This window comes from Mesoplodon bidens (genome assembly GCF_964165515.1).
Source record: "Mesoplodon bidens genome assembly, chromosome: 5".
NCBI classification, from domain to species: Eukaryota; Metazoa; Chordata; class Mammalia; order Artiodactyla; family Ziphiidae; genus Mesoplodon; species Mesoplodon bidens.
In genome coordinates, this window is record NC_138161.1 from 1,652,535 (window position 1) to 1,677,192 (window position 24,658).

Consider the following 24,658-nt stretch of genomic DNA (forward strand, 5'->3'; position numbering starts at 1 on the left):
ACGCCTGGCCCGACACATCATCCTGCGCGTCCCCCCACCCCCGTCTGCGGGTTTTCCCTCCACTGGGTGCAAGATGGCGCCTCCCCTTTGTGATGGACAGGAATCTGGGGGTGGACTTTGATACTGTTCCCCCAAAGCTTTCATCCAATAGCATCAGCACCACTAAGTCAATTACAAAACGGGATTCAAGCCGCTTTCCAACGTCCCGCTTCCTGAGGGGTCTGTGCCCTTGCGAGGTCCTGATCTCACTCTGACAGTGCCGGGCGCTGAGCTTGGGGGCCGGACAGGACCTCAGTTTCCAGGGTCGCACAGCTCTGGTGGACGTCCGTGCCCATTTCCAGAAGAACTCGGCGCCACAGCCCCCCATGCCCACCTGCAGCCACCCCTGGGCCTGCCCTGCTCAGTACGCGAGCCGGCCGGTGCCTGCTGGGGTATCGCCTCAGCCAACCCCGTCCCACCCCCACAGACCTGCCAAGTCACAAGTCAGCCACCGGAGGGCACCCCATCCTGCCCCACGCTGGCCTGGGAGGACACCTCCCAGGCCTCTTCCTGTGTTAGCATGATTTAAGACAAAATTAAAATTCCTGCCTCAGAAACATTTAAAACCGCAAAAATGTCGCTCCGAGAAAGCAAAGGCCTAAATAAGCCAAAGGAGACAGATCCTGAGTCCGGGGTCGGAAGACTCAACATTAACTGGACGCCCAGGCCTGTCCTCACACTGACCTGCAGCGTCAAAACCCTGGCAGCCCTTCTAGGAGAAACTGACACACGGATCGAAAATTCACACGAGCCTGCGAAGCACACAGAACACCAAAGCAGCTCCGTAAAGGAAGAGCAAGGCTGGAGGCCGCACACCACCTGAGCCCAGGCTTATCATAAAGCCAAGCGATCAGGACCGTGTGCAACAGCTGTGAAGACGGTGAGACAGGGTCCGGAATGGAGGAGAGTCCAGACAGACTGGCACATGCGCACATCTGTTCTCAGCCAAGGCCCAGGGCAACGCAGAGGCGAAGCACCCTCCTTCCAACAAACGTGCTGGAACCACATACGAGAACTACATCCTGTGGATCGCAGGCCCGAGTGAAAACCTAAGACTGGGCCGGCTTCTCAGACGTGACACCAACACCGAGACCCACAAAGAACAAACTGATAATTTCATCCAAGTTAAAACCGTGTGCTCTTCTAACTCACTATTAACAAAACGCAAAGATAAGCCGCCGCAGACGGAGAGGATATGTGACAAAGGAGTCGTGTACAGAAGACCCTCAGAATTTGACAACAGGAAAACAAACGGCCTGTTAGAAATCGGGCGTGAGACTGGAACAGAGTTTTATTAAAGAAGATGCAGGAATAGCAACTGAAGGGAGACGTGGGCCCTGTGGCAAGCAGCAACCTTCGTGGGCACCTGCACACGGCCACAGGCAGCTGTGCACAAAGACACGGTCCACTTCCCAGGGTGGCCCGGGCGTCCGAGCCTGTGCACCCTCTGGGCCAGGCGTGGGGGGAGCCCCTGAGCCCCCAAATGCTGCCCTACTTCACAGAGGGCCTGAGCAGAGGCACCTTTGCACCTCTTCCCTGAAAACCAGCTCTCACATCCTCCAGTGACCCCGCTGTCCCCAGGCTGGGAAGTAGCAGCACCCTTGGGACGGTCCCACAAATCCCTCAGGAGCAGCAGAAAGTGAGAAACAAAACACAGGAGAGACCACGTCCACGGAGCAGCTGAGGACCCGCCACCGGGGCAGCGAGGGGGCGGGGCATGCATGGGCCCTCCCCAGCGGGGCGTGCGTGTGACGGACGGGAGCCCCTCCTCTGCCACAAGGACACAGACACGTGCTGGGCGCACACACTGAATGCACACGCACACCCCACTGACAGACACTCACACCACCCCAGCAAAGCTTTACCTCCTAATGAAGACACCGTGGTCTCCTCCTCAATTTCCTCAGTTCTGAAATCTTCCTGGCTGCCCACTCCGGCCAAGGGTGGAGAAGTGACTGGAGGAGCCTCGGGCAGCCTGGGTTCCAGGGGTGCGCCCTGGGGTGAGAGTGGGAAGCAGCTCTGTTATTCAGCGACGCGTGTGGCCCATGAGCGCCGGCAAAGCTGTCAGGTTTACATGCGTTTGGTCGTAAAAAGAGATGTTTACGCACTTCAGGGAAGTTAAGGAGCCACCAGAGACTCCGTCACAGACATGAAGAAGCTCTAGGCCCCTCCAGAGCCATTTTCTCCTGGAAATGGGGGTCTCCACGCCCTGCAAGTCGACAAGTCCCCAAACCCCCCACACCTGGAGGGATGGCTGAGCGCCGGCCCCCCCCTCTCCCTGCAGGGCCCAGGACGGCCCCTTGGAGACTCAGGGAACCCCAGTTCCTGCCCGTGGTCCGGACAGTGACCAGCACGTAGCCGTCACCATGGCGGAAGCCCAGAGGGAGGGAGCCTCTGCGTTCACTGCACAAGGGGAGGGGTGGCCCTGCTCTGTAAGCCCACTTCCCTGTCCTCAGAGGCACCCGGAGCTGCGAGGACGTGGGCACAGGTGCACTGAAGACGCTTCCTGTGACCAACCATCCACACCTGGCACGAGCTCCCTGGCAACAGTGCTCGGGAGACGGTGCTGGTCCAGGTGCCCGGGACGGCATGCCTGTGAGGCCCGTCCAAGGGCTCCCCCACTGCCCGGTGGGCAAGCGGCACCCAGCGCTGGACACCAGGCCTCCCCCACTACAGCCACATCCCTCCGATATGGGGAGGGTCCCCAGGGACCCGGAGCTGGTCAGCCACTGACACCCCAGACCCCGTGGGCAGGGGAGGGCAGAGGCACTGAGGAGCACAGAGAGCGCGCAGGGGGCGCTGAGAGGCCGAGGGTGCCCTGGACCAGGCTGGGCCCCGCACAGAGGCTTCCGCACGGCCCCTCCTGCCTCCCTCACTGTGGCCTCGGCCAGACTTTCTGAAGCAGGAGCTGGCGGGACGGCTCCCTAGTTAGCGCACCGCAGGCCGGATGACCCTTTCCACCTCTGGCTGCCCCCCCCCGCCTCCAGTCTGTTAAGAGAGGCCCCGTGGCTGCAGTGCTTCACGCCTTGGCACCGGCACAGCGGGGACACCGCCGTCGCTGTAGTTTGTGCCCAGGGCCCCTGGGTGGAGATGGCTGAGGAGTGGACAGGCCACATGACCCCCGGCAGGGCCGGCGTGGGCACCACCCTCTGACACCCTCCAGGGGGCGGCCGGGCGCCAGAGCCAGCGCGGCTTCCCGAGAGCTGCTCTGGCCAGTGCAGGGAGCCCCGGCGTCCCCGGCGTGCGGGGGGCCGCCAACCACCCACCCCAGGGCGGCTCAGCACTCCGCCCCATCACGGTCCCTCAACTCCCAAGCCCTAGGAGGAGGTGATCTGTCCAAACAGGAGAAGGCGATGGTCCTGTCACTCCCGAGACACCCCCAGCCCTGTGTGTGGCTTTGGGCCGTGTGGGCTACGGAGCAGGGTTGGCCCCTTAGTCCCTTACGGCCCCACAAGCTGACGGGAGACGCAACAGATGCCAAGGTCACTCAGACAACCGCACGAGGTCTGGACCAGACACCGGATTCGAGAGAACATTCCCCCCCAGAGGAGGCTCAGCCGGAAGGCGTGCCAGCCACTCAGCCAGAGCCCCGGTCCCCCATCTCCAGCGGGAATTTGTCTTGGCCGCCCAGGGATCCCTTAGAATTCACACACTCGTGTGTACACATGTCCCCGACACCACACCCTGAGGGCCCCGGTACTCACCGACTCCTCCCAGGTCTCCGCAAGCCCGCTGCCCAAGTCTCCTGATGCCTGCAGGGTTGACAGGAAACAAGCCGGTGACCGAAGCCCCCAGCCCCCTGGGAGCTCGGGGCGGGGGGAGAGGGCGGACTGGGTGTGGGGGTCAGGGTGGTCCTCGACAGGGCACGTGTCCATCAGACCACTTAGAACGAAAGGCCCGCAGGAAGCGAGCTCAGCGACTGGCCGGACACACAGACCCGCACAGAACGCATTCCTTCCTCTCGACGGGTCATCCTGTCCCTGGGACGCTGTCCTGGGAAACAGCCGAGAGGGGAGGCCCCGCCCAGGGACCCTCAGGGGCTCGGACTCAGCGTGAAGGTCATGCCCCCTCTCGCCTGCCCTGCTCCCTGTACACGGCTGAGACCTGGGCTTGCGCTGGGGACACAGGTCTCCTGCCCGTCTGTCCTTCCCACGCCAGAACTGGTGTGCTTTCTGCCTTAGGTCCCACGGGACAGTGTGCACACACACATACACACACACACACTACTGCACACACACACTACTGCACACGTGCACACACACACACTTTTTGCTCTGGTGACTACTAGTGACTCTATCGCCAACTGGCTATTCTAGGGGTGATTTTTAACCTTTAGGTTCTGTAAGTGTTTCTATGTGGAAAGTTCTAGGCAAGGGAGGTTCTTTCTCAGGTTACAGGTAGATAGAAACATAATCCCAGGTAACATTGACCCAAAGCAGCAACTTTCAAAAGAGACCTCTCTGGTCCTGTTACTTTGGGTTTCCAGGCAAGGCCACCCCACTCCCGGCCTTGAGTCCCTCCTCCCACAAGGTGGGGGAGGGGAGGGAGCCCCCTGCCTGAGCCCAGGCAGCGGCCACTCACCCTATCGTCATCGTCCTCCTCGTCCTCATCCAGGCAATGCAGGGGGCTCACCTGGGGGTCCTCACGCAGCCTCAGATCCGAGATCAAGCCCTGAACACAGGGGGGAAGGTAGGTCACCAGGGGTCCCAAGGCAGGAGGCCCAGGGCGCAGGGAGACCCCGACTCAAGTTGCAGCCAGCTCGGAGTCCGGCACGTCTGAGGCCAATTCCAGGGGTGACACCACAGTGGGGGACACCACAGCGGGGGACACCACAGCGGGTGGCTTCACTCCCTCCCTCCTTCCCTCTTCAGCATGAATGCTCATCACCCTCTCGCAGGCTCCGCGCTCCCTCCGAGGTCCCAGCCCCACACTAGGTGCCAGGATACAGCACAAACATCTCTCGGGTCCCAGTGCAGAGAACAGGTCGGCAGTGTGCAGTGTCCTTGGAGGTGGTGTCCCCTCGGGGCACGAGGCAGACGGCACTGGCTGGGGGGAAGTCGGGGCAGCAGGCATGGAGAAGACCAGGACACCCGCTCCTACAGAAAGCCCGACGCTGGGGCAGGGCCACCACCAGCTGGGATGGCACGACGGCCGAGGACCTCAGCCTGGCTGCACCGGGGCCTTTGCCATGAGGTCTCCTGTTCCCCAGAGGGTGACACAACCACAGGTTCTGAATCGCAGCCGAGATCTCGGAGACATGTGCATGAGGCCGCTGGAGCCCGGGCCTTTGGTGCCCTTTCTAGAAGGCGTCCCTGCCTGGAAGTTATGAGTATTCACACATGCTTGCCTGGTATTTCTTTTGTTTTCATTTTAATCCACGGGATTTATCAGTGCATCTTCTCCTGAATAGAGACCACATTTCATCGAGTCTAAGATGCACATTTTCACAGCTCTCAATACAGACCAGTTTAGGTCAGGAGCTGGCCAACGTTCTCAGTCAAGGGCCAGATGGTGCATATTTCTAGGTCTTTGCTGCTGCTGCTCTGCGGCTGTGTCAGGAAGCTGACCACAGACAGTTGGTGGACGCTGGACGCAGCTGCCCCCACCAGACGGTACAGGACACGGAAACATTCACACCTCACAAAGTATTCTTCTTCTTTTGGTTTTTGCAACCACTTAAACATGCAAAAGCCTTTCTAGTCGTGGGCTGTATAAAAATAGGCGCGGGCGGGATGTCCTCGGGCTGTGTGCCGACCCAGTCAGGTTACGGTTTATCCCCTAAGTGCCCTTCACACTCCCTTTATCACTGATCCTCCGTCTCATGGCCATCCTGCTCCACACGTGACCACAAGCCGACAAACACCCCCCGCATGTCCCCATGCGCCCTCGCCTGAGGGCTCCACTCCTCTCTCCGGGACCAGCTCAGGCCACCTCCTCCAGGAAGCCCCACGGACGCCCTCCCGAGGATGAGCGCCTCCGGGGGCCAGTGCTGCCCGGCTCCACACTCAACCTTGCACCTCCACTCCCACTGATAGTGAGGCCTACGGGGTGGGACACCCCACCTCCCTGTGTGTGTGTTTGTGTGTACACATCGCGTGTGTCACATGCACATGGATGTGCACGTGTATACATGAGTGTATAAGTGTGTCATGCAGGTATGCGCATCGTGTGTGAGCGTGCACCTGCATCCCCATGCTTGTGTGTATGTGCACACGTGGGTGTGTATGTGCACAGGTGTGTGTGCATGCTCAGGCACACACATCTGATCCTGGGAGGCGAGTGAGGTCAGTTGGCCCAGGTGGGGGGCTGAGGGAGAGCCCCACAGCCCCCAGTTACATGAGGTCCTCATGTCCCCAACACAACTCTCAGCCAGGCCTGCGAGGGGAGGAGGGGGCCAAAGACACAGGTTGGGAGGAGGTGCAGGCGGGGAGTTTCAGCTCTGCAGCGCACGTGTGACACCCCCCTTTCTCAAGTGAGCACGAGGGCTGGCCTCAGGGGCGGTGGGCCCTGCTCGGCCTCACCAGCCGACGGGGGCACCAAGTCGCCGACAATGGCGTCCTGTCGCTGGTCGATCTCCAAAGGTGGCGAGAACAGTGTCCGTTGGTGGGAACACGGGCCACGTTCACTGTTTTCACCACCTGACCACAGCTCATTTCAGAAGCTCTAAGGCAGAAGCACCCATGGCTTCATGGCCAAGGCCCATCCTGCCTGGTGAGCCCCTCCTGCAGCTCCGACCCTCACACCATGGCAGGAGGCTGCATGCTTCTCACACTCAGGATGACCAGTGGTTCCAGAAGGTTCTGCAGGATGGCCTGGCGAGGACCAGCACCTGCCTGGTAATGTCTGGGCCTCCAGGGGAAGCTGACAGACCACAGGGCGGGGGTGCAGGGGTCACGGTCAGCACTGCCGTCCAGGAGCCTGTCCCCTGGCTGGCAGGAGGGAGGTGGCAGCGTCTTCCCGGAAGTGACCAGGCATGTGGAGCGCCGTCTCCCTCAGTCTGAGGTTAGCCCGTTGTTTCAGCTGAACCAGCGCAGACACCTGTGTCCAAAGCTGAGTCCAGCTGCTTCTGCCCTTCACATCCAGCTCCATCCTTGCCTCCCCTGGGTCCCCCGTCACCGGCCCCCCGAAAGCAGAAAGCCACGGTCTTCTTTGGAGCCTTGAACCAGCCTGCAGAATCCCCGCAAGGCCCACAGTCAGAGTGGAGCTGGCCCCTTCTCACGGCGACCGTTGGGGAGCTGAGGCTGTGTCCAGGGCTGGAGATCACTGGTGGGACAGAGGACGGCCTGACTGACCGCGGGACTGTGTAGGCATCGGGGTCCCTGGGCCCCGTGTGGTACGTGGATCCTACGGGCAGAACCTGGTTGCGGGTGGAGGAGAGGCTGCGAGGGGCTGGCGGCCTGCAGACCACCCGGGGCTGGAGCTCCGGTCTGAAGGGGGTTCGGCCGTGGGCAGTGGATGGTCTATGCCCCCCTGGAATCCTGAGATGCTCCAGCCACCAGGGAGGGCAGTGAGCTGCCGGGAGGGGTGTGTGGAGGGTCTGTGTGCGGGAGGGCACACGTGTGTGCATGCACAGGGGTTGGTCACTGGGCTCGGGTCAGCAGCATGTTGGGGATGGAAGTTCTCGGCCCACCCAGCCCTGCTGGAGGAGGGACAGGGCGTCTCCGGGCGACAGAGAGTCATGCCAGGGGCGGCGCGAGGGACCAGACGTTCAATTTCTAGAAAGCCACACTCTGAACGGCGCTGGGGGCACTTCGTGTGTGACGGCGATGCGGGGAGGGCACGAGGCTCCCGGCAGGCGGAGGGCATCTGGGCATGACCGTCCCCACACGGACACTGTGCCCTGAGGCAAGGGTCCCCACACCAGCCGGCATCAGGCCAGCCACTCAGCAACAGGCTGCCGGACGCCAGGAGAAATGGGGAGCAGGACACGCCGAGACCACGCTCAGCTGGGAAGACGCCAGCAGCACAGAGGCCACGAGACCCGCTGCACTGGACGGGCTCGCACTGGACGGGCTTGCACTGGACGGGCTCGCACTGGACGGGCTTGCACTGGACGGGCTTGCACTGGACGGGCTCGCAAGCAGAGGCTGTGAAATCCAGACCGTTTGCAGTCTGTCCCGTTGCCACCTCACAGGGCCACTGGGCTTAGGGTTGTGTGCAGACGACCAGAGCCCCACGCCATGAAAGCGCATCCCTCGTCACTGGTGCTGGGTCCATCTCCCTGGGACCCCAACTCCAGGCACCCCAGGGTTCTCCAGGGGGCCTCCCACGCCCCTGAGGGGTGTCAGGGGTGTCTGCTCCATCTGGAAGGGCCGTGTCCCGGCCCAGGGCAGTGGGGCTGAGCAAGCCTGGACGGGGGTGGGTGGGCAGCAGCCCTCCTGGGCCTGCTTCGCCCCTCCTCACCCCCGGCCCCTCCCTCCTCTGCTGGCTAACCCCCAGGTTGCCTGGTCCCTTGTCACCTACCCCGACTGTCTCTGTGATTGGCCCACACCACCACTGTCCCATTTCCCATATGTCCTGAACTGAGTGGCTTCTGACCATATCAAGCCCCAACTCCTCAACTATTTGCGTCAAATTCTATTACAAGCAACTCTCTCCCCATTTCTCCATTTCATGAAGTCAGGGAATTGCGTGACTGCTGCAGGACTGTGACCAGTTACACGACGGGTCGAGGTCAGTTCAGATGACTGACAGAGGAATATTGGGAGAAGCTGGTGACAGTGACCTCTGGTGCCCTGAGCTGTCCCTCAGTCAGGGGCAGCAGGTCTGGTATGGCTGGACTTGGGGGCCACAGCGAGAGGACTAAGGGGTGTCAGAGGATGCCAGCACTTTCCCTGCCTGCTGTGCTCCATCCTTGGGGCCAAGCCTACCCAAACCTAGCGTGGCTGGTGGGCACCCTCTTGGCTTCAGTGGACCAATCACTTATTCCTTATATAACGTGGCCAACAAAGCTGCCTGCTGAGGAAAATTCACAGCCTCCAGTGCCCTCATCATAGAACAAAAGCTGCGAATGTTCAACACAAGGTGCACAGCTGGAGCACAGCCTGGAAGTTGGGCCATGTCTCTTGTTCCCAAGCACAGTCTTGCCCTGGCCCAGTACCAGTTTCGGACGAGGGTCCCAGGAGGTCTGAAAACACAGATGACTAAACCTCAACAGAAACCTGGGTAAAGAGGAAAGTGGCTTCATAAAGAGAAAAGCCAACAGGAATGAGAAAACAGGAACACTTTCAACAAAGAGAAATTAAGTCAAGAAAATTCAACTACACAGTGTTTGAAATAGTTAAAAAAAAAAAGAATGAGGTCAATAACCACAGAAAAAGAATTGGAAGTAACATTTTAAGCAGAATGTTGCAACTACTGGGTGGAATTAGGGATTTCCCAAGAAATATTTATTACAAAATAAGCTCAAGAATAAGAATGAATGTGAAAGACCAAGGACGTTATAATTTTTGTGACAGGAGAAAACAACAGAGGGTCTGCAAGGATCGTCAGGAGGGGGGCCGCGCTGAGCACCCTGCTCCAGAGACCATCAGTGGGGACACCCTGGCTCATTTCGCACCCGAAGTTCTGTGCTCATCTGGGCCAAGTCTTCGCAGTCACACATGTGAGTGAGGCTTCCCCAAGAGTCTGAGTTCAGAGAGGCTGACAAACCCTGTCCTAAACCATCTTGTCTACTCCTCCCCCCAGAAAACACGCTTCACCTCTCACTTGGCTGGAGTCTGATCAGACTCCCAGAGAGAGATTCCTGGAACTGGAGTCCAAGCGGACAGAGGAGCCTCACCACACTGGACTCAGCTGGAGGTGGCACGTTACAGCAGGGGGAGGGGCAGCACCCTAACCCTGGTAAGCAGGGCTCCAGACAGAGCCGGCCAGTCCCCTCTGCTTGTCTGCTGCTCCTGTCTCTCTAATCTTCAAGGATGTTTCTGGGTGTCTATTCCAGGCCAGATTTAACCACATAAACACTTTAAAGATCCCAATGGTTAAAAAGAATGACCAGGTGAAAAGGCAAATGAAAAACTGGGAAATAAAATCTGCTGCATATGAAACAAATCAGTGTCTTACATACATAAAGAGTTCATATAAACCAATAAGAAACAACTGAAGCCATTAAAACAAAAATGCAAAGGACATAAACAGGCTAGTCACAAGAAGAAATACAAATAGCCAGTAAACACGTGAAATATTAAAGTTTGTTTTCACTCACAACTAAGAAATGCAAATTAAAACACCCAGACACCATTTGCCTGTGTATCTACCTGGCAAGTGTGTTTTGCACAGGTGACACCAGCCTGGTGAGACCCTCTAGCTATCCTCGAGGCAGGAAGGTGGTGACCTCTGTCAGCACCGCGAGACAGGCAACCCCTGTCCCCACCAGCACAGGAGCAACTTTTCTTTTAAAGTGTTAAAGAAACATGGAACTTATGGGGGAGATTTCCGTCTAGAAAAGCGTGGGAAATCTCACAACACCTCGCCAGTCCACACAGCCCCTCCCTACATAGAACGGCTCTCTCCAACTTCTCTCCAGTTAAACAAGTTTGAGGATCAAAATGAAAACACGAAGAGGCCCAGTTTGGTATCAAAGTCCTGCTGGCTCCCAGACCCCATGGGTGAAAGTTCCTGCCAGAGGTGAAAGGTCAGCTTTCAGAACCGAGTCACCAGGACTTAGAACAACTTTAACCAAGCAGCCTTTGTCTGGGCAATAATTAACTTTCTGTCCCCTGGGGACACATCCCCCATTAGCACACACAGGGACCCCTGTCTGGACCGCCGGGCGGGGCGTGCCAGCTGCAGAGTGGCTGCAATGTTAGAATTCAGGGACTTGTGGATCAGTGCCTGCTATGGGTGCCCACGCACTGTTTCCAGGAGGCGGGCTCCAGCTAAAGGTTCCAAGAACTGTGAGGGCCGAGGGCCCAGGAGAAAGACCCCACTAGGATCTGGGATCTACCTCCCCCCGAAAGTGAAGGCCAGGGCCAGGCCTGGGGGAAGGGGCTTCCCTGGGGACATGGTAGAGACCGCCACACGCCGGTCACCGCTGGGGAAATTCTGCCCATGCTGCTCTGAAGCGGAGGCCTGCCCTGGGCTCACCGGCCATGGGGCCACTGCACAGTTTGGCAAAAATAATAACCAGCACGATGAATGTTGGTGCGTGGCATGAACCCCCTGACCCACACTCAGCGCTCCACTGCCATCTAATTTTCACTGTGTGTGGTCTGCTGCTGGGCCTGGACAAAGCCCCCTGCTCACTGATGGGGGCGGCACCACACCCACATGCAGACACACATATGCACACATGGAGTGGGGCCCCTGACAGCGGCAGAGGTGGGTATCCAGTGAAGAAGGCGGTCCCAGAGCAGCAGGGGAATAAAGCCCAGGGGGAGCTGGGTGGACCAAGGGCCTGCTCCCCCCGGGGTTCTCCTGTCCCCGGAGCCCCTGCCGCAGCAGGTGGGAGCAACCATCGTCCCCATCCCCAGCCCGCCCCCTGCCCCCCTGCCCCGGGTGCTGGCGGCCATCGCGGTTACCTGGAACTTGTCAGGGTCTGCTCGGCCGGCCTGGGCCACGAAGAGGCGGGCATCGGGCTCCAGCTGCAGGCTGCGTGGGGAGTGCGCCAGGGGCAGGCGCTGGACTTCCTTGCAGTCCACGAAGAGCGCAGCATGCGCGCCGTCCACAGTGAGGGCCAGGCGCGTCCAGCGACCGTCCAGCGCGGGCAGCGTGAAGCTGGCGGCCGTGTGTGTGCGGGCGGCACCGGGCTCGGTGTAGAGCAGCTGCACCTGCTGCCACGCCCCGCGCGCCGCCGCCAGCTTCACGCCCACCAAGACCACCGCCTGCACCGCGTCCGTGACCGCGAAGAGCACGCCCGCGCGCGCCGAGGCCGGCCGCACGCGCACCAGCAGGGAGAAGTGTTGGAAGAACGTGCTGGGCAGGAGGCTCCGGGCCGCCCAGCCGTCACCACCCACGTCCGCGCCGAACTCGTAGGCGGGCCCCACGTCGGGGTCGTGCACCAGGGCCACCTGCCGCGGCAGGGGCTCCCCGAGCAGCGGCTGGAGCCCCACCTCCAGGACCTGGCTCTCTGTGGAGAGAAAGACAGCAGTGAGGCCCCACACCCCCAGTGAAACCAAGGCCCGGCTGCCCTCCCGCCCGCCCCGGCGGGGACACGACAGCCACCTGCCCGTCCAAGCGCCACGCCCACCCCCACAGGCTCGCTGCTTCCAAGTGGGGTGCAGAGACCCTCCCAAATTAGCGTGGTGGGAGGGGCAGGGGCACAGCCCTCTAGGGACCCCATCCCCCGCTAGCTCAAGGAGCCACCGCCAGGTGCCGAGGGCTCGAGCCCACCCCGTTCCCACACTGGAAGCCCAGGAGGAACGCACCAGACACTGGTCAAGGTACCCTCACCCACCCCGGACACTGGTGTAACTTCAAGACATCGCAACGTTACAAAAAAGAGAGAGACGCACACAGGGGGTGCCCTGAGCTGCGTCTACACTAGGAACATCCCGGAAACGAATTACACTCCTAGGAAGGGAGGCCATAAAAGGGGCCGCGTTTCTTGGGGGGCCCTTCTTAGCTGCGGTCTCCATGTCTGTTCACACTTGGTACCGCAAACTCCACCCCCGCCTCCCAGGTTGCTGGGGGTCTTACCAGCTGGTGGCTGCTTCGCGGGGCTCCTCACTGCCCAGTGTCCACACCAGGCGCCACACACAACCGCCCGACCTGGACAGGGCTGCCTGATGGACGACCCTGGCCTCTTCCCTCACCGCCCGTTCACACTCTCGGCCCCACACCGCTCCACCCATCCTCTCAGTTACCCCGTGCGCTTTTGTCCCTCCTCCTCCTCGTGTGGTCAGCGACCCCCCACCAAACGGAGCACCCTCGGCAGCATGGGCCCAGGTTGGGACACAGCCACGGTGCCTGGACCCGCCCAAGCCGTGGGTACAGCATGGACAGTGCTGCTTGCCGGGCGTGTAGGGGCCACTAGTGGCCTGGACTGATGATCGCTGGGACCGGGGGTGTCCAGGGCTGGGGGCGGCAGGGCCTACCTGGTCCCTATCTGTACAGGGGACGTGGTCACTGGCCGCCCCAGGAGGGGGAAACACCATTGCGAGGAGAGGCCGGTTCACCAGTGGCTTCCCTGAACGCCCACACTGCCGGGCAGAGTGGGGACTTGGGGGCCGTGGTCTGGCCAAGGGCCCCCCCAAGGCCTTTTCTCTCAAGAACCTCCGTAATCTGGGCGCGGTCTCCCTCCAAAATGAGGTCCACAGGGAGACGCTCTCCTGGGAGCGGCTGCTGACGTGTGGCTGTCCTGACCAAGGTGCGGATGAGCCCGCCAGTGTACACGCGACTATGTGTGCAGGGGACAGCATGGCTGCGTCCGTGCGTCAGTGTGTGGTGGGCGCCTGGAGTCTGGCCCCCGAGCGCAGGGTCAGGCCGACCTGGGACTTCCTGGGACAAAGCAGAGGGAAGAAAAGCTGGACCCTAACTTCCTAGGACAAGCCGTGCCTTTCAAAGAGCACCCTGAGAACAAAATATGAGAAGAGACAAGAGGTGCCCACACGAAGACCAGGGCTTTGGGTACCCGCCAGGCTGGTCCCTCCCAGATAGCGGCGTCTCTGCATGGCTCCGACTTCCCACAATGTGGGCTCCCCCTCAGCCTCACCCTGCCCCTTGCAGGTAAGACCCCTATGCAAATGAGAAGTGGGGAACAGCCAGGGCAGTGCAGACAGCAGCATCCACGGAACAGTGGCCTGGCCTCAGCGCCTGCCCAGGGTAAATGGTCCCCCTCACAGGGGCAGGGGACGTTCCCCAATACCCTGGGCTCTGGGAGGCCAGCAGTCACTTCCTGCTCAGAGACAGACACTGCTGTCCACCCAGATGGTGGCTGCTATATGGTCCCTTTGTATCAGAAGTGCCCAGGGCCCAAGTGTCCACTCGGGGAGATGCTCTAAGATTAGGAAAGAGGACCCTCACCAGCCTGAGTGCCAGTGGCCCCAGTGTCCCAACTCAGCTGCCCCCAAAGTTAAACATGGATGTGCCCCAGCAGCGCCCTTCCTCCCAGGCAGCTAGAACTTTTCCAGATTAATTGAGAACACAAGATACAGCAGCCGTTGACGTCCTGGGCTGGAAGACAATAGCGTGTTATAGGGACAGCCCAGGGACCCCAGAGATGCATGAGCAGTTCCTTTCCAAAGTTCTCCCATTTCCTCTCCATGAAATTCTCCATGGTTCCCATCGGGAGTAGGCCTCTGAATGCCACAGCCCTAAGATCACTGCTCCATTCTCCAATTACAGGCGTCTTGTGCGGGGGAAGTGGCCACACCTCCCTGCAGATCTGGCAGCTGCTGTGCTGGAGGTGCTGGCCAGAGGCGCTGGCCCAGCTGTCTCGGGAAGGGAACCAGTACCTCTCCAGAGAGCAACTGCCCAAGCCAAGCTCTGGGAGCTCAGAGGTACGCATTCCTGGGAACACAGTGGGTGGCACCTACATAAGCCAGGGCCCTCTGGTCTGCCACACTCGCTTCAGATCAAGGAACTGGGGACTTGCTCGTTGAAGACAGTTTCCCTTTCAGCAAACAGGCCAGCCAGGATCAAGTGGGATTTAGCCCAGGTACTTAAGGTTGGTTCAACATCTGAAGATCAATTAATGGAATCCGTCACACATCAACAGAATTAAGAAAAATCACATGGTCCTATCATTAGATGCAGAAAAAGCATTTTATAAAATCCACATTATGATAAAAAACTCTTAATAAACTAGGCATAAAGGTGAACTTCCTCAAGTTGATAAAGACTATCTACTAAAAACCTACCGTGGACATCATACTTCATGGTATACTTGAAGCTTCCCCACTAAAACCAGGTACAAGGCAAGGATGCCCCCTCTCACCACGCTTTTCACCATCATAGCTAATGCCATAAAACCAGCAAAGGAAATAGAAGCACACAGATTGGAAAGGAAGAAATAAAACTATCAATCTGCAGATGACATGAAAATCAAAATGTAGAAAACCCAAAACAATTACCCAAAAAATACTCCTGGAACTAGTGATAATGGCAAGTCTGTAGGGTATAAGATGAATGTCCAACAGTCAACCGTTTTCTATATACCAGCAATGAACAAGTGGAATTTGAAATTAAAAACACAGTACCATTTACATTAGCACCCCAAGATGAAATATTTATATTTATACCAGGTATAAGTATGACATATATGTATACAAGATCTACATGAGAAAAGCTACAAAACTCTGACAAAAGAAATCAAAGAAGAACTAAATGAATGCAGAGATATTCCATGTTCATGGATAGGAAGACTCAGTGATGTCAAGATATCAGTTCTTCCCAATGTGATCTATAGATTCAGTGCAATCCTAATAAAAATCCCAGCAAGTTATTTTGGGGCTATAAACAAGTCAGTTCTGAAGTTTATACAGAGAGGGAAAAGACCAACACACTACTGAAGGAGAAGAACAAAACTGGAGGACTGACAGTATCTGACTTTAAGACTTACTATAAGCTATGGGAATCAAGACACTGTGGTATTGGTGCAAGAGAGACAAACAGATCAATGGAACCAAACAGAAAGCCCAGAAATAGACCCACATAAATACAGTCAACTCATCTTTAATAAAAAAAATCAAAGGCAATACAATGGGGAAAAGATAGTCTTTTCAACAAATGGTGCTAGAAAAAAAAAGAATCTAGACACAGACCTTACACCCTTCACAAAAATTAACTCACAATGGATCACAGACCTAAAGGTAAAATGCAGAACTCCTAGAAGATAACATGGGAGAAACTCTTGATGACCTTGGGTTTGGCAATGACCTTTTAGATACAACACCAAAGGTACAATTCATGAAAGAACTGACAAGCTGGACTTCTGTGCTCCAAAAGACACAGTTACGACAATGAGAAGACAAGCCACAGACTGGGAGAAAAAATTGCAAAACACGTATCAGATAAAGGACTGTTATTCAAAATATATAAAGAACACTTGAAACTCAACAATGAGAAAATGAACAGCCTGATTAAAAAATGGACAAAAGATCTGAACAGACGCCTCACCAAAGAAGATATACAGATGGCAGTTAAGGACTTGAAAAGATGCTCCAAATCAGCTGTCATCAGGAAAATGCAAATTAAAACAACGAGGGAATTCCCTGACGGTCCAGTGGTTAGGATTCGGTGCTTTCACTGCCGAGGGCACAGGTTCAATCCCTGGTTGGGGAACTAAGATCCCACAAGCCGTGTGGCTCAGCCAAAAAAATATATATATGTGTGTGTGTATATATATATATATATATATGTAAAATAAAAAAACAATGAGATATCACTATACACCTATCAGAATGGCCAAAATCTGGAATATAGACAACATCAAATGCTGGAGAGGATGTGGAGCAACAGGAACTCTCATTCACTGCTGGTGGGAATGCAGAATGGTGCAGCCAGTTTGGAAGACAGTTTGGCGGTTTCTTACAAAACTAAACACACTCTCACTATAGGAACCAGCAATCATGCTCCTGGGAGTCAAAAACTTATGTCCACACAAAAACCTGCATGTGGATATTTATAGCAGCTTTATCCACAGTTGACAAAACCTGGAAGCAACCAAGATGTCCTTCAGCAGGTGAACAAATAAACTGTGGCCCGTCCAAACAATGGAATAGTATTCAGAGCTAAAGAGAAATGAGCTACCAAGTCAAGAAAAGACATGCAGGAAACTTGAATGCATATTCCTAGGTGAAAGAAGCCAATCTGAAAAGGCTACAGGCTGTATGGTTCCAACCACATGACATTCTGGAAAAGGCACAACTATGGAGACAGTACAAAGATCACTGGCCGCCAGGACTCAGGGAGGAGGGACGAACAGGTGGGGTGCAGAAGGTTTGTGGGGCAGTGAAAACACCCTTTGCGATACTGTAATGGTGGCTACATGTCATTTACATTTGTCAAACGCACGACGGAACATATAACGCTAAGAGTGAACCCTGAACTCTGGACTCCGGGTGATTGCAATGTGCCAGGGCAGGTTCATCAATAACAACAAATGTACCACTGGTGGGGGTGTTGACAGTGGGAAACTCTCTGGACCTTCCCCTCAAGTTTGCTACGAGCCAAAAACTGCTCTAAAAAAAGTCTGTTAAAAAAATTAGGCAAATGATAACAAAAGTAAGTAAATATTGCAACCCTGTTATCAGATAAAACAGAATTCAAGATGAAAGGCATTAAGTGGGACAAAGGGGATGGTAATTCTGACAATCCACCGAGACGTGATGAGCCCGGTACCACCCCGTGCACCCAGGACGCATGGCAAAAAGGGGAGAAAGTCCTCATTCACGATGCAGACCCTGGGTCTCTCTCCTGCCCTACTTTCCCGTTGAGATGGGACATAACCTCCTCAGTGAGACAACCTGATCACATGTCCAAAGAACGTCCATCCTGTCCCTTCCACACACATGGCAGTGGTCACCAAGTCCACACAGCTGTGGGGCTGGGGAACCTCATCTCAGCATCACAGAGAAAACCCACAGAGAACAAACATCTCAGAAACATGCAGGACTGGGAAGCATCCTAAACAAATGGAGAGGTGACCCAAGTCCCTGTGGATATGCCGACATGTTTACAGCGTTCAGATCTGTGCACACGTCCACCGTGACCAATCACAGCCTCGGGGGATGTTTCTGATGACCTAGGAGGGAAAGTGCCCAAGGGCATCCGAGGAGTCTTTGAAGAAGGCTATGCATTCCAAGTGGGGCGTGTTACCCCAGCACCCAAAGCTGGGATGCACAGGGGCTCTCGGGCCGCCAGTCATTAACACAGACGTGAACAATTGAGGAACAAAGAAGTCGGGAGGCTGAGCGGGGCCACTGGCCCTCCAGCGACACAGGGAAGCTTCCCAGACCCTGTGCAGGAAGAGGAGACTTTCAGGTGCACAGAACGTGATCCCACGTCCACAAAGCAGGACTCACAAGTATGTGTGGGTGCAGACACGTGCACGCACACGCTATGGCAGCAGAATAATGGGCCCCAAAGATGTGTGTCCCACAACGCCTGGAACCTGTGAGTTGTCGCTGCACTTGGCAAAGGGGACTTTGCAGGTGTGATTACAGTGACGGCACTTGGGATGAGACCATCCAATCTAACCACAAGCTGAGCAGAGAACCTCTCCCCACCAGGACAGAGAGCCAGAGAGACGCAGCCTGAGAAGGGCGGGCGGCACCACTGGCTTTGAAGGTGGAGGGGGGCCGTGAGACAAAGAACGCGAGCTGCCTCCAGAAGCTAGAGAAGACAGAAGCCGAATCTTCCCTGGAGCCCCAGAAGGAGCGCAGCGCTGCAGACACCTTGCTTCTGGCCCAGAGAGACTGATTTCAGACTCCTGACCCCAAAGGTGACAGACTTGTGTTGACTTGAGCCCCTGAGTTTGTGGTCATTTGTCTCGGTGGCCATAGGACACGCACATACCACATGTGTGCAAATCCACAGAGACGCCCCGCACAGGGAGCTGTGTCCGGCCCTCCCTCGTGAGGCCCGGACCTTGATGAGTGTCTTCACGACTAGCTCTGGGATGAAGATCTAACACAGGGAGAAGCAGCGGAGGACACAACGAGAGCAGGGGGGGCCCTCAGGGGCGAGAGAGGCAGGTGCAGGCGGTCCTGGGCCAGCACGTGCACGGTGGCAGGAGGAAGGCCCGCTCTGAGCAATGGCCACTCTGCACTCTCCCTCCTCGGGACTGAGGCTGCTCACCTGCAGAACCTGCCCCTTTCAGCGGGGCCTCCCCCGACACCGCAGGCGCCCCCTCCCCGACCCCAGCTCCGTCCTCGCTCCCAGGGGTCAGCCCCCGCCGCTGGCCCACCCAGCAGGGACCCGGGAGGACCTGGGACGGACGGTGCCCCACCCGCCCCTGTGTGGAGGCCTCACTCCCCAATCTCTGGGGCCTGAGGGACAAGAGCCCCTCCCGAACAGAGCGCTCTGCCCACGACACCATAGGGAGGGGAGGGGGCCGGGACACACACGGCCCACCATGGACCGGCCCGGTCTGCCAGGCAGGGGGCGGGCACGGCTCAGGGGCCCAGCCTGACCGCAGACACCGACGGAGCTGGCGGGGCCTTGGTGGCGGCAGCCGCCCTCCCCTCCCCTCCTGGCCACACGGTGCTGGGGGCCCCGCATGGGGGTCCCTCCCAACCACCTCCCCGAGCCCCACACCGCTGGACGCGCATCCCCCCAGCAGCCAGCTGGAGCCAGGGAGGAAGCAGGTCCAGGGGGAGGCGCTGTGATGGGCTGGACAGGGCCGCGGCCTCAGGCTGCTGTGCACCCATCCACGCCCCACCGGCCACTGTGAGGTGAGGGTGCCCGTCTGTCCTGGGGTCCTCCACCGCCCTGCAGGACACACTTGAGAGCAGGGACGCAAGTGGTGGTACCGCGGGCGTGCGGGGCCCCTGCGGGCAGCTCTGCTGGGGCCTGGGAAGGAGGCAGCGCCCGCGGCTCGGGCCTCGCCCACCCCGCCCCACGGCCGGCACAAGCAGCCCCAGGACCTCACTTGGCCAGAGCCAGTTTCATCCCAGGGCCGCCCTCCCTGGCCAGGCCTCCCCCCTCCGCCTGCCCCTCCCCCACTGCACACAGGGCTGGCCCAAGGGACTGGCAGGGGGCAGAGGAGGGGAAGGGCACTCCAGCCCTGGCCCCGTGGGACACCCCCGGCCAGGCCACAGCCAGCAGGGTCCCTGGTGTGGTGGACGTCCGAGCAGCCGACAGAAGAATCCCACAGGCTCCTGCTTTGAACACGGCCTCAGGCCGCGGCCCACGCCCAGTGAGAAGTCCCCTTGAGGCCGCTCCCCAGACCGGGCCAGCTGCGGTCAAGGAAATTCCACACCCCGTGCAGCCCTGCCTGGGCCCTGTCGGCACGAGGCCCATGCTGCACCGGCCCTCGGCCCCAGACCCACCGTGGCTGAACCCCCAACCCAAACGAGACCTGGGCCCAGCAGCAGGATGTGTGTGTCCAGGGCTCTGAGCGGGCAGGCCTGGCCCGTCCCTGCTCCCCGCCCCTGCCCCGTGGAGGTGGGCCTTTGCGTGGCCCCGGGGACCCTCCTGGCAGGACACCTCCCTGCGGTGCTGCCCCTGCCCCACGCGCGTGGTTGGGGACAGGGCAAGGCTGGCTGGGGGACGCGGCACAGAGGCTGGAGGGGCCCGGGCTGGCCCAGCATCGGGTGTACCGGGCACTGACGGCATGGAGGGTGAGGGAGCATGCAGCTCGCTGAAGCCCCCGCCCTCGGCGTGAGATCGATGCCCTCCGTGCCAACAGCCCGGGCAGGCCCCTGCCCCCGCCCTCGGCCCCGCCCTCAGGGACAGCCACAGGGCCCATGGGCTCCTCATGCGCCAGGCCCTCCCAGAGAGGACCCTGCCCGGGCTGTTCCTCGGACACCCTCCTGGCCATCCTGCTCACACGCAGGGCTCAGACACCGTCCCCCCTCAAGCAGCGTCCCCATCCGTCTGTCTGCAGAGGCCATGGTCCCGCCTCCCTCTTCTTCCCAGCCCTTGCTTTGCTTCTTCCTGGGGGTGGGCACCACCCGTCATGGGCACTGGTTCCTGCCCTGCCGCGGCCTGGGCACCAGCAGCCACCTCCTTGCTGCATCCCAGGCCTGGCCAGGGAAGCGCCCATGCACACCCCTCAGGGGCCCAGCAGAGTGACCCCCCCCTCCCGGGGTCCAGTGCGGGTGGCTCACCCCCGCTGGCCCAGCTCCAAAGCCCAATGACTTCAGAGACCAATGAGTGGGCCAAGGCTGCTCCCCGTGGCACCACGGTCGGGGTGGGGGTTACCAGTACACACACAGCAGGGCACGGATGGGCCCGCAAGTGCAAACGGGCAGCAGGCTCCGCTCAGGGGCCCAGCCACACCAAGGATGCAGAGGCAGCTGGTGGGCCCTAGGAGGCTGCGGCGGCCCGTCCCTCTCCCCTACCAGCCACGTGGTGATGGGGCGAGTCCATGTGGGGGGATGTGGCCCCCAGGAGGGAGTGGCCCTTTTGCTGCCCCGGGGTGGAGAGGCTCTGGAGCTCACGGACCAGCTGGGGGGCCCCTGTGAGCCCCACAGACTCACTGGCCGCTAGATGGTCAAGACCTCTCGACCTTAAGAGCAGCAAGCTCCCCCGTCCCTTCCGCCCCCTCGACCGTGCAGGCTGGGCACAGTGGCTGAGAGCAGCGGGCAGAATTCGGTGGGAACTCCTGTCGCCGTCCTGTGCCTTGGTTCCCCCTCTGCAACAAGCGTGTGGCATGCGACCTCAGGGCATGGGGGACCTGCCGTCACGCACAGAACCTCTGGTCTCGAGCACGCCTCTCGGCCTCCCCAGGCCTCAGCCTGCCCCCCAAAGGAAGCAGCGCACGCTGTCCAGCCTCCCGAGGGCGCTTGCCCAGCTGGACCGATGGGAAGGCGGGCGGCGGGCCGGCCGTTACCTGCAGGCGGCCCAATGAACACGCAGTGCCCGTCCTCGCGGGCCGGGAGCGAGGCACAGGGGAACGGCAGCCCGCGCCCGTCCAGGCGGCTCCAGCAAGCGTCCTCCAGGGCCTCGCAGAACTGGCGGCAGGGCGGCGGGCCAGGCAGGGCACCGGGGCCACAGGGGGGGGCCAGCAGCAGGCAGAAGAACCAGGCCAGGAAGCGGTGACAGTGGGTCTGGAGCAGCGCCCCCCAGGCCCGGACCGTGGCCTGTACCTCCTCGCCGCTCGCGTGCTGGAGGTGGTTGGGCAGCCAGAAGTGCCCGATGCCCAGGTGGCCGCAGAGCGCCAGGGAGGGCAGCAGGGGCAGGCAGCGGCCGGCAGCCCCCAGCAGTGAGGAGTTGTCAGCGAGACCAGGCCCCGCAGGATTAGCCACGTGGGGAACCCAAGCACCCCTGTCCCCACTTAGAGCCAAGAGTGCGGCATGAGACAGCTTGGAGGGGTGAGAGGAGAGAGCCCAGGGGGCAGCGTGCGCTCCCGGGGAGCCCGTCACCAGGGCAAGCGGAGGAGGCGTGCGCGTGCGGTCATCAGGGCGTCGGTGCTGTTGGCCAGGACGGGCTGCCGCGGGCAAGAGTCCCTCGCTGTCCAGCTCCTGGGGCCACCCCGGGGGCGGCTGGCTTCCCTGGGGAGGGGCCCCAGCCCGCGAGGAGGACACAGAAGCTCTACCTGAGGATGGCGGTGGTACCGCAGGCTCCCCGAGCAGGGCCCGGGGCCTGTCCGGGGAGGGCGGCGGCTGGGTGGGCGCTGGCAGGGTGCCGGCCTCGGTCCTCTGGGTGTCCGGAGAGCTCGGGGCCCCAGTGCTCAGCCAGAGAGTGGTCCCGTCATCCTGGGGGCCGCTGGAGGGTCCAGGGGTGGTGAGGGGGTCCGTGGGGTTCTCGGGGCCTGGCGTCCCTGCCCTGGTGGAGCTCTTGGTGGGGGTGGTGTCGTCCCACAGCTGGACGAAGCTCCGGATGCCCAGAGCCACGTTGAGGATCTTGGCTCCGACGCCGGCAATGTTCTCCTCCTTTGTGTCTGGGCTCACAGTGGAGGCCGCCGAGGGGACAGCGGTGGCCTGGCCCTGGCCCACCTCCGGCCTCTCCAGAGGCGGCTCGGGGCTGGCAAGGGCTTTCCACTGCTGGGTGGGGTCATCCTGGGGGGCCACGTGCGTGGTGGTGTCCTCTGTGGGCCGCACAGGTGAGGTGTCCTCTGTGGGCCGCACAGGTGAGGTGTCCTCTGTGGGCCGCACAGGTGAGCTGCCCGGGGGCTTAGAGGCCAGTGTGACCGTGGACCCGGCAGTGCCAGCGGGCCAGAGCCAGGACATCAGGTCGGCCCGGGCGGCCGTGAAGCAGCAGACGAGCAGCAGCAGCAGCAGCAGGCCGCGGTGGCCGCAGTGGCCGCGGGGCTCCGGAGCCATCAGGCTGTGCGCACCACGGAGCAGCGGGCGGCCTCTGCTGTCCCGAGGCGGGGCCCGCCCCGCCCGCCCCCGCCCCCGCCCCCGGGCCCGCGGCCAGCTCCCCTCCCCCTCCCGCCTCCCTGCTCTCAAGGAGGGAAACAGACGGACGCGCGCCTCTACCCAAGGTGACAGGCCCCCTGGAAAACGCCTCACACCTAGAAGCAGCCACAGACGCTCCCTCCACCAGAGGCCAAGGGGCAGCACTGACAGAGCAGTCGGAGGACTTCCCAGCTCCCTCCCCGGGCCCTCCCAGACTGCCGCGAGTCCCTGCTCTGGAGCGTGGGCACGCGTGGGCTCCGGGCCAGCACCCCGCGGTCCCCTCCGGGGCGGGGGCGCTCCTGGGTGCTCTGGAGCTTTGGGAAGGACCCTCCTCCTCGCCCTGCAGCCTGCAGAGCCCAGACCCAAGAGAAAGCGCCAGGCTCAGGTCCTCGGGGCGTCCGTCCTGCGCGTGGTTGGGAGCCTCAGGACACCGGGGTGCAGCCCCTGGCCCCCCCGTGCCCACGATGCTCTGCACTTGGAGCTTCTCTGACGGAGAACAGCCTGGAAGCCTGGCCTCAAGCCACGGCTCTGGGGCAAAGCTGGAGCTTAGAAACCACTGGATTCGCTGTGAGTCCATCCTCCTGTTGCAGCTGCCGCCCTGAGATGACAGCGTCCAGTCCCCTGGGGCTGCTCAAGTCACCTGTTTCGCAGCCTGCCCAGCTCTGTCCCCCAGCAGACGCCCGGCCGCCCTCCCCCCAGCTTCCGCTCTTAAAACCTGCTCAGACGCACCAGCCCTCTGTCTCACGGGCTGGTACCGCGCTCCCCGGCTGACGCTGCCAGTGTCCGAGTTCTCATCAGCTCTCGTCAGCGCTTAGCTGAGGCCTCGGGGGGTTGCTGATGAGCTCCTGAGAACTGCTCCAAAGGGACCGAGCACAGCAGTTCGGAAGCGACAAAAGGCAGAGGAAGATGAGGGACTCGGTGAGACCAACGGTACACAGACAGACAGAGGTCCCCCCTGCCACTCCCACACCTCAGAGCTCAGCCCGTGTGCAGGGTGGGTGACTAGGGGATAAGCCCTTCACGCAGCCCCCGGGCGCCAGCCTCCTCCAGACATCACTGGGCGCCCCTTCCGGGGGTGTCCCACTCTGCGGACCACTCCGGAGGCCGGGTTAGCCTGGCCGGCCTGCAGCTGGACTTTTCCCACCGAGCCCCGACTCCTTCCCTTCATAAAACTTCAGACGACACAATCCCTCTGTCCAAAACACTATCGGATGCTGCCCCGTGGCCTGAAGTCCTGCCAGCTCCTGCTTCGGGCTTTGGGGAGAAGGCCCGGGCACCGGGAGCAGCCTTGCCTGGGACTCGCAGCCTGTGCGGGTGTCTGACGTGGACGATAGCTGCTCCCTCCCCACCTGGCGCCTGCAGGGACCCAGCTCACGCCTTCGCTGTGGCAGGCACACCGCGTGGTGAGGAAACCTCGGCCGGAGACCAGAGGCTCTGGGTCACGGCCCAGGAGAGGGGGGTCCCGAGTGGAATCCAGGCGGTCTCTACACGCACACACGCCTGCACACGCCCGACACTCGCTTGTACAAACACATGTGTTCCCTCCCGCAGGCTCACATCATCACATGCACCCTCACACATCCACACACACACGCACAGGTCTCACCACACGTTCCACGCTAGACCCCACGCGTGCCCTGCATGCCAGCCACCCCTTCTGTCTGAGTCCCCTT

General features: G+C 60.2%; 1 protein-coding gene across 4 annotated transcripts in view; it reads right to left on the bottom strand.

Annotated features, from left to right (window-relative positions):
• Positions 1–24,658, bottom strand: part of COL18A1 (collagen type XVIII alpha 1 chain) — a 96,323-nt gene that overhangs the window by 25,396 nt on the left and 46,269 nt on the right. For 2 of the 4 annotated variants that reach the window (XM_081234887.1, XM_081234886.1), the window contains exons 1-5: positions 22,181–22,922; positions 11,559–12,106; positions 4,621–4,710; positions 3,744–3,791; positions 1,905–2,034 (exon numbers count right to left, since the gene is read on the bottom strand). In XM_081234887.1, coding sequence (XP_081091013.1) covers positions 1,905–2,034; positions 3,744–3,791; positions 4,621–4,710; positions 11,559–12,106; positions 22,181–22,907 — 1,543 coding nt within the window. In that variant the 5' untranslated portion in view covers positions 22,908–22,922. Of the gene's footprint in view, positions 1–1,904; positions 2,035–3,743; positions 3,792–4,620; positions 4,711–11,558; positions 12,107–21,475; positions 22,923–24,658 lie in introns of those variants that run through there. The other 2 variants (XM_081234885.1, XM_081234888.1) reach the window with 2 other exon arrangements.